The 10,131-nt window shown below is 31.4% G+C and overlaps 1 protein-coding gene across 1 annotated transcript; it reads right to left on the bottom strand.

Moving 5' to 3' along the window:
• Positions 1-6,196: 6,196 nt before the first annotated feature.
• Positions 6,197-9,860, bottom strand: LOC100798301 (protein NRT1/ PTR FAMILY 5.6). The gene is made up of 4 exons (XM_006601913.4): positions 9,679-9,860; positions 8,964-9,181; positions 7,630-8,174; positions 6,197-7,363 (listed from the first exon to the last, which is right to left on the bottom strand). The coding sequence occupies exons 1-4, from the start codon at positions 9,821-9,823 to the stop codon at positions 6,490-6,492; spliced, it is 1,782 nt and encodes a 593-aa protein (XP_006601976.2). The 5' UTR covers positions 9,824-9,860; the 3' UTR covers positions 6,197-6,489.
• Between the last annotated feature and the right edge of the window lie 271 nt (positions 9,861-10,131).

Here is a 10,131-nt window from a genome sequence, read left to right as displayed (position 1 = left end):
TCTTCCAAATCGAAATCATATTATTTTCATAAATTTGCAAGAGGTATTTTTTTATTTTTTATTTGTAGTGATCTATTCTTGTATCATATATAAGATCTAATCTTAAAACACATAACCCTAAAGTCAAAATCAGATACCTTACATGTATCAAGGAAATAACAATTATTATATTGCAAGAAAAAAACTTTCACTAGATAAACAATAACTAGGAGAAAGTTTTGATTTTGTTTCAAAAAATAACTGAATCGATATTCTTATTCCCCATCACGTTTTATAACGTTCACATATAAAAAAGAATTACTCTTATCACGTTTAATGTTCTCATATCAATAACTAACAAATCAATATTTTGTGTACCGTAAAGTGTACATGTATCTTTTAATTTAACTTGAATATCTTAGATCTGTGTTAAAGTCTCACTCAAATATTTTAAGTAAAATCTTGAATTTGAAATTAATTATTAATAAAATTCATAAATATTTTATACTATAACATAAAAAGTTTTATATTGATTTATACTCAATTCAACTACGTGTACCTCGCTCAGCTGAATTCTAACATTCAGACTATTATATATAATACTTTCTCTGTAATTATAAGATTTTTTTAATTAATTTATACTTTTAAGAAAAGTACTTAAAATTAGCCTGTAAAATTTCTTTTCCTTATCGCTGCAACTAAAACCTGTAAAATTGGCCTAAAAGGGTTTCCTGCCGGCTGCTTGTACCTATAAAAAGGCCTCCCTGCATAGAAAGCTATGGTGGTGAGAGCCATGGGAATAGTGAGGATGAGACTAGCAGCTCACCAATTGACACAAAGTCTTGAACATAAGGGTTGTTGTTCCTGACCAGTAGTTTACACTCTTGGCAGCTGTACTGAGGTCTTGATGGATTACTTTAGTCAGGTACGTGACAAGATTACCGGCTATGGCAAAGTAGTTTACCCTTTCACTAAATTCAATACTGCTCCATATATTGAAACAAAATCACAAAGTTAAGCTCATGTTAATTGATGTAGAGTTCAAAGCATTGTATTTAATGTATAGTGAAAATTGAATTTTTTCCACTAAGGTTTAATTTATATGGTTTAAATGTAAAGTGGAATTTTATATTTTACTAGATGAAACTTATTTGAATAGATGTATTAAAAGTTATTTTTGTTTTAACTTTTAAAAAAACTTATTTATTATAGTTGATAATAATCTTCACAATAAATAGAGAAGATAATTAACGAAAAATATACACATGAAAAGAGAGTGTGTGAGAAGAGAGATTGTGAAACAAAGTCACTTTGTTGAGAGAAAAATGTCTTTGTGTGAGTGTTATCATTTCTTATAACTATTGAGTGTGATACTCGAGTTTGAACAATGATACACAATTTAAGGTGGGTTACAATCTTGTAATCATTTTGTAATAGTGAAATACTTTTGAGACGATTCCGTGGACGTTGGCAAGAAGTTTTGAACTATGCTAAATTCTTATGTTTGTTATTATTTTTCCTACAGTGTAATCTTTGTTGTGTTCTCATGATCTTTTGTTGGTGTGGGTAATTTTGTTTGAGGGAACATTGATTACCCAACAGTGGTATTAGAGTTATGGTCGGGAGCACACAAAGGTTCGAGATACCATTGTTTGATGAAAAAATAAATTTTATTATTTGACAAAGTACTATTCAAGACCTTTTGGTGTAGCAAGGTCTTCATCAGGTGTTAGAAGATGAAATGCTAGCTTTTATAAATGAAACTGAGTGGATTAAGATCCTAATGAGGGTTGTGAGCACAATGTGTTGAAGGAGACAACACCAAAGGTCTTGTGGGAGAAGCTCAAAAATATATATGCGTCAAAGTTGCTAACCAATCGCCTTTGTTTGAAGATGGAGTTGTATAAACTCAAAATGGAGATGCAAGGAGATTTTCATGATCACATCAACAAGTTCAATCAACCAGTAAATTAATTGTCGAATGCAAATGATAAAATTACTGATGAAGAGCAGACATTGTTGTTGTTGGCCTTACTATCAAAGTCCTTCAAAGCTTTGGTTCAAACACTGCTTGTGAGAAGATCAACTTTGAAGTTGGATTAGGTGACCACCTTTCTTAGAGAGAATGATGAAAAATAAAAAATGTTGATGATGAACGCATGCACTAGTTGTGGTAGAGTTTGAGTGACGAAGGAATCATTCAAGGAGACATGATGGACTAAGAGGAAGATCAAAATCGCAATCGCATCCGCAACGAGATATATATAAGTAACATGCAATGTTACTATTGCCGTGAGAATGATCATGTGCAAGTGAGGTACAAACAAATGAAGAATGACTTGAAGAAATTAAGTGATATGAACAAAAATAGTGTCAACTCCTAAGCTAATGTAGTAAAAAATGTTGAAGATGAAGATAACTTGTTTTCGGCAACAAGCGATGAGGTTGCTAAAACAAAATGAGTGATGGATTCTACTACCTCAAAGCACATTTGTAGAGACTGGGAGATGTTTAACACTTTAAAAATCGATGGAGAATTCAACCATTTCAAGTTAGGGAATCGTGAAAAAATAAGGGTTGAAGGCATAAGGAGCATGAGGATGAAGCTCTATGATGGTGCTATTCAAACTTTCTCAAATGTGAGGTTTGTACCTTCTGTTGTTGTCAATATCATTTTTATGAGGGAAATAACTTCACAAGGGTACAAGTATGTTGGTTCAAAGTGGGGATGCAAAGTGTACAAGGGGAGACACTTGGTGTTGTGATGACAGAAAAATAAAGGTAACCTTTGCTATTTGGATGGACAAGCCTGGAAGAGGAATCATGATAGCAAAGTGAAGAAGAAAATGAAGTTTTCAAATGTTGTAGAAGTGTTAGGAGATACACCATTTGGAGGGGGAGTTTGTTCTCTTTCAAATTGATCGAAAAATATTTCTCTTTTTGCTCGAGGAGGAATATTGTAGAGTTTCAAGCCAAAAGATAAGGTGCATTTAATGCATAGTGGGAATTGAATTTTTACCACTAAGGTTTAGGTGGTTTAAATGCAAAGTGAAAGATTGCAGTTCACTAGATGAAACTCATTTGAATGGATGCATTGAAAGTTTTTTTTTCAACTTTCAAGAAAATTTATTTATTATAGTTGGTGACAATCTTCACTATAAATAGAGAAGAAAGTTAGTGGAAAAGATACACCTGAAGAGAGAATGTGTGAGGAGAGAGATTGTGAAACAACGTCATTTTGTTGTGAGAAAAATATCTTTGAGTAAGAGTGTTATAATTTCTTGTAACTATTAAGTGGGATATTCGAATTTGTAGAGTGATACAAAATTTAGGATGAGTTACAATTTTTTAATTATTTTATGATAATGAAATACTTTTGAGACAATTCTATGGACGTAGACAAGAGATGTCGAACCACGTTAAATTCTTGAACTCGTTATTATTTTTTTTACGGTATAATCTTTGTTGTGTTCTCACGATGTTTTGTGTATGTGTGTAAGTAATTTTATTTGAGGGAACGTTGATTACCCAACAATTAAATACATATGTATGTTATACAATTTAATTTATGACTACTCCCTAACTCCAATAAATAAGAAGACAGTTTAATTACGCTAAAATTGTGTGGAGTACCAAGCTGTAAAGATGGAAATTTGATTTTCTCTAGTTTTGGAATGCAATGCACCTTTACTTTCAAGATCATTTGACAGTTTCTACTGGATACACTCGATGAACACGAGAAATTATTTGTTAATGTTGGACTATCATGGGTTCGACTAATCTTCACATAACACATAATGAAATATTATTACTTATTTTCTGTAACCAATATGTATCACATAGAAATTGATAAGCACCATACACACGTAGTAGTTCAACATTACCTAATAATTTCTTATATGAACACTTTTTTTATAATTAAAACTGGTTAACGAATTTACTTTTAATTTTTACATGTATAATTCATAAGAGATAATCTTATTTTATGACCAAAACCTATATATGAACATCTCATCATGCAGAAATTCAAACTTCTGCTTTGAATTGTTTGAGGAATATGGTTAGCCAATAGCCATTAATAATTTAAATCTTTTAAAGAGTTGGTAGTTGTTATTTGACATGTGTCAACACATTTTAATATATATTTTTAATGAGAATGAAGGTTACAAGATAACTACTAAAAATAAATACTGCTTAATTAAGTTTTTTACTTTGTTCTGGAAATAAAATGATGATGCATAAAACTCTTGTAAATTTCTTACTAAGAACAAAAAGGGAAGTGTAAGTTTTCTTATAATACACAGATGCATCATGCACCCATTTCTCTACCTCACTTCTACCTTGCATCCTCTTCTCCATTTCTTGCTCTATTTTTACAATGCCAAGAGAGTTTTCCCAGGGAGGGTCTGTTACATAGACAAAGGAAATGAGAATGTGTTGAAATGAATGTAGGAATGAGAATTGTTACCTTCGCTTGGTTAATTATGCACTATCAGCTTGTTGAAAGAGATCCTACAATATAATGAAGTGTAAGTTTTTATAATCAAACTTAATATTGAGTGAGCTAGTAATTTGTTCATTCAAATGACAATCTCTACAGCAGAATTCGATAGACAAACGCTTAAAAATGTTTGATAAACAAGTTAATGAAATATAAAATGTAATAAAATGACGTATTTATATAAATTTATATTTTATAGAAAAAATATATATTTTAGGTCATTTTTTTAATGTACGTTAAATATATTTTCTTCCAATAATAAGAGACTAATTCATTTTGAGTTAACGATTTGGAAGAAAATATATTTAGCGTAAAAAAAATTACTCCAAAAATAACTTTTGATTTCGATCAGTGGGTTCCCATATTTTTCACTAAAATTGTACAATCAAATATGTGGCTTTGTAAATTGTAAAGAGTCAGGGCAACTAAATTAAGCAGGTAACCTTGGTGCAGTGTGAGGTGCTTCACAGTTTAGCACTGCGACTTTTGCACTTAGTTGCATTAAAATATTGTGGCTTATTACAAGAGATTCTCATGTCTCTCTCCAAGTGGATGAACCTTATGTTCTTCCTCCCAATCAGAGACACTTGCTTCCTGTGCAGCTCCAATGTTACTTCCTGCATTTTTTTTAAGTTTCCAGAACATTTACTCTGAAATGTAAAATTACATTCTGAAATAATTTTTCAAAATATAAAAATTTACATTACAAAAGAAAACCTGAAATTTAATTTTACATTTAGCGTAAGAAACAAGATGAGAAGTACATAAGTAATTACCCCAATTAAATTTGAGACCTCAAACGAGCCAATCCAATCTAATTCATCCTTGATCCATAAAAAATGAGTTGGATTAAGTTAGAATCATATTTTTACTGTGTAAAAAATTCCAATTCAACATAATCTGAGATAAGTTGGGTTGACCTATCAATTTATTAAGAAATTATTATAAAAATTGTAATCATTCTTTTCATCTTAATTTTTTTCTTTAAATTTTATGATCAGATATAATTAAAAAGACTGATAAAAAAGATATAATTAAAAAGAAAAAAATATTCTAAAACATTAAAATCAGTAAATTAAGGAATCAATTTAATTGTTGATACTTAAGAGATGAACATAAACTTTAAGCTACCATGTTCATTTATTTTAAATTCTAATTATTACAACAACAAAAAATCCTTCACATGGTTTTACAATTTTAAACAAAACAAAATTAATGAAGCTATAATAAATTATTTATCCACTTTAAAGAGTGAACTTTAATTTAGTCCACGAGCTATAAAATTCCATGAGATATAGTACCTAAGTATATTTAAAAATATAATACAAAAGAGGAGTTAATCTAACTAGTCAACCCAACCTGCCATTTGAGTACTCGTCAGATTAGTTGGTTACACAGATTGGGTTATGCAGATTGGACAGTTAAACACCCGACGTGTGAAACTTTTCGACATCACTAAATAAAATCACAACATTTACATAAATTTAAAGCACATATTATTTTTAGAATTCAATAATATAATTAGAATACACGAGTTGGTACCTTTTTTATGTTTATTTGAACGGCTTCTGCTTAAAAAAAAAAGAATTTTTGCTTATTTTAAGAAGAAAATTCTATTTAATTATTTAATAAAAGAACTTATTTTAAAAGTATTTATTTCACAATTGTTTTTTAAATTTAAACAAACATATCCATTTTTACGCACTACACTGCAAATGAAACAACAGAAGAAATGTTTGTTTATTTAACTCCAATTGCAGAATTCTTCCCACGGTTAAGAAATTTAATTAAGAGGATATATCTTCTAACTAATATGACAAAACAGGAAGTCATCTACACTTATTTATGCTATTATTTACTTAGCCCTACTATGGGTAACCTACGACATTTTGTTCAGCTGAAAATATAGTAGTGAGAGGTACAAGAGCATGTTTGAATTACCGGTCCCAACATCTGTTCCCGTTACCGCATCTCCACCTACCACCAAAACACAGACATAGTAGCTCTCATCAAGCTACCATCTCCACCCCATCACTCTTGCAACAATCAGTTTCAATAGCTCTTCTCTGAACGGCCTTATAAGTGTACCTTTTTATCACCAAGAGAAAGACACACAAAACCAAAGCATTAATCACAGCCAACATCCAATAAAACCTATCCAAACGACTTGAATTTATGTCCTTCCCAATCCAACTATTGCCAGTTTTCCCCGTGACACGGTCCACAATGATGATTAGAAAGCTGCTTAAGAAGAATCCTACTCCAAGCACACTAAGATACAAAGCCATTCCTAAGCTTCTCATCGAGTCAGGAACTTGGCTATAGAAATACTCTTGCAAGCCAACTAGAGAAAATGAATCTCCAACGCCAAGAATCAAGTATTGGGGTATCAACCACACCACACTCATAGTCTCATGCCTAGTTTCCCCTACAGTGAGGACTTCATGTGTAGCCATTCTTAGTCTCTTTCCTTCTACTAAGGCAGCAACAACCATGACTATGACAGATAATGCCATGCCAATGCTGATCCTCCTAAGGATGCTGATGCCTCTTTCATTGCCAGTGAATTTCCTCATAATTGGAACAGTAATCCTATCATATATTGGGACAGCTATTAAGGTACCAACTGCTGTAACAGAGGCCATGGAAGCTGGTGGGATTTTGAAACTGTGGCTTATCTTTAAGTTGGTAGCGGCTGCTTGTTTGACAAAGAGTGTCTGTCCTTGTCCCACGGTTACTCCAACTGTTAATGAAGTTAGCCATATGGGAATTATATTTAGAACAAGTTTTGTTTCCTCCACTCTTGTCACTGTTGCTAATCTCCATGGATTGTACTTCTGTTCGATACGTTTCTCTTCAATTATTGCAGCCTTGTCAAGAAACCTATTCATTGAATTGATTTGCATTAATTTAATTTAATACGCATGTACTTTTAGTGTAAAGGTTTTTATGCAAGAGCTATAAACCATTAAAAAGTCATGTTTAGATTAATTTTTAAGATATTTATTTTAAAAATATATCAATAACTTATCATATGATAATTTATGATTGAATGATAATGTAAAACATCTTTTGTATTATTTATTCCATTAAATTGTATCAATAAAAATATTAGTGTCAATCTGACAAGGTCCATGTGTGATAGATACCTGAGCCTGTTAGTGTGGCTCAGAAGCCTTCCTTGAGACCTCTCTGACTCTGGGACCTCATGCAACAAAGCAGGGTTTGAACGACAAGATAGATTCCTTTTCCTCATTGCCGCAATTAAGACCTGTAAAATTGGTGTTAAAGGGTTTCCTTCTGTCCTCCTGTACCTGTAAAAACGTTTTCCCATACAGAAAGCTATGACAGTGAGAGTCATAAGAATAGTGACAATAAGAGTAGCAACTCCCCAGCTAACAAAGTCTTGAACATAAACAACCACTGTTGCACCAAGCAGCAATGCAAAGCACATAGCGAAATTCCACCAATTAAAAAAAGACATTTTCTTCTTCCTTTCTTCCAAGTGATCATCATCAAATTGATCAGCTCCAAAACTTTCCAAGCATGGTTTGTATCCTCCAGTACCAAAGGAGATGCAGTAAAGGGCAAGGAAGAAAACCACTTCATGAACCTTCCTTGGCCGATGGCATACCCCATTGTTGCATGGTTTTAAACTTGGGATGAATTGAGACATAGTCAGCAGGCTTAATCCCTGGCTTGACATCAAGAAATGAGCTTTATTTTTCGTGGCAACAGTATATCAGACAATCAGTGCTTGTAATGATATATATTATACGAATTAAATATATTTTTTATCTTAAATAAATATTTAATTTTTAGATTTATTTCTTAATAAATTTTTATTTTATATTAATGTCTAATAAAATAATAATTTTATTTTTAGTTCTTTATAAATTAACGATTTTACGTTTGTTTTCTAATAAATTATTTTTATTTGTTAATAGCTGAAAATAAAATAAAATTTATTAATTTATTAGAGAATAAACATAAAATTTGGTAATTTATCAAAGTTTTAAAAAATGCAAGGACTAAAAAAATTTTTTTATTAAGGATTTAATATAAAATAAAAATTTATTAGAAAATAAGTGTAAAAATTATATTTTTATTTAGTATTTTAATCGGCCAATAAAAGGATTTTATTGAATCACGGTGAGGTATAAAGTATTCCACCTGAAAGTTTCAAGATCCAAGTCAATACCTCTTTATAATGCAGGAGCAAGACATGGAAAAGGGACAAGGACAAATATTGGATAATAAAAAATGAGCACCAGAGAAAAGTATGTATTTGATATAAAAACTTACTTAAACCATAAAATAATTATATAAACAAATTGAAAATAAAAATCCAGCCTGAGGTGTGTGAATAATTTGACCGTGTCAAATTGATCAAACATTGGCTATATGAGGTGTAAAAGGATAAGTTGCTAAGTTATAATAAAATGTGTAGGCATTCATTAGGGGGTGAATATAGTAGATTTACCATGAGGTATACAAATGAAGAAAACAGTATCATATAAAATCTGCCAGTGTAGGCATCAGCAACAAATCCCCCAACAAGAGGCATCAGGGTTGTTGTTCCTGACCAGTAGTTTACACTCTTGGCCGCTGTTTGAAGGTCTTCATGCATCACTTTAGTCAGGTACGAGATAAGATTAGTGGCTATCCCAAAGTAGCTTACTCTTTCACTAAGTTCAATTGCTGTTCCAAAATGAAACGGAATCCCCAAGTTATATTGTGCTCATATTAATCAAACATGTTTATAACACATTTTTATGACTACAACCAATAACCAATAAATATATATGAAAAAATTCCTAAAACTGTACAGAGGAAATTATATTTTTCTCTAGTTTTGGAATGCACCTTAGCTTTGACTCTTTTGGCTGTTACCGTATATCAGTGTATGTTAACACTCTTTTTGCTGAAAACTGGTTACTAATTTTCCCCTTGAATTGTTCATATGGGTGGCCAATAAAAATCTAAATCTTCCAGTAGGTGCAGCTTTTTTTTTTACATGCTTGAACACAATTTATTAATTTATGATGAAGATAAAGCTATAAATGAACTATGAAGCAGTGTTGAAATGATTTTTTTGTTTTTTTATTTTTTATTTTTACTTTCTGTAACCGCAGTTGCAAGCTAGCTTGAAATAAAATGTTGATACACAAAACTAAACCTATGTGAAGGTATCTTACTGAGGACAAAGAGGGAGGCTTTCCATACACCAGTGGAAGCACGGAGAGGAACTCTGCCTTTATAATCCACAGATGCATCATGCACCCATTTCTCTTCATTTTCTTCAATTCTGACTACATTTCTCTTTTCCATTTCTTGCTCCATCTTAACAAATGGAAACTGCAAGTGAAAAGGATCCTCACTCCGATGGAATGTTATATAGACAAAGGAAAATGGTAACGTCTATGGCTGGTGGCCTCATCAGTCAGTACATTCAAATGCATGCATTAAAGAGAATTAATATTTAGCAGGTTCTCCATTAATGATTGAGATAAAACTGTAAGTAAATATTACATGCAATGTAAAGAATTTTTACGGGCTAACTTGATTTAATTGTATTTTGTGTCTCTCAAATATTATAGTTGTGTAATTTTGGTCTTTTATATTTAAATTCTATTATCAATATATTATTT

This window comes from Glycine max, chromosome 18, assembly GCF_000004515.6.
Source record: "Glycine max cultivar Williams 82 chromosome 18, Glycine_max_v4.0, whole genome shotgun sequence".
In the NCBI taxonomy this organism is placed as follows: Eukaryota; Viridiplantae; Streptophyta; class Magnoliopsida; order Fabales; family Fabaceae; genus Glycine; species Glycine max.
The sequence above is the reverse complement of the archived record's forward strand: the minus strand, read 5'-3'. Positions and strand labels throughout refer to the sequence as shown.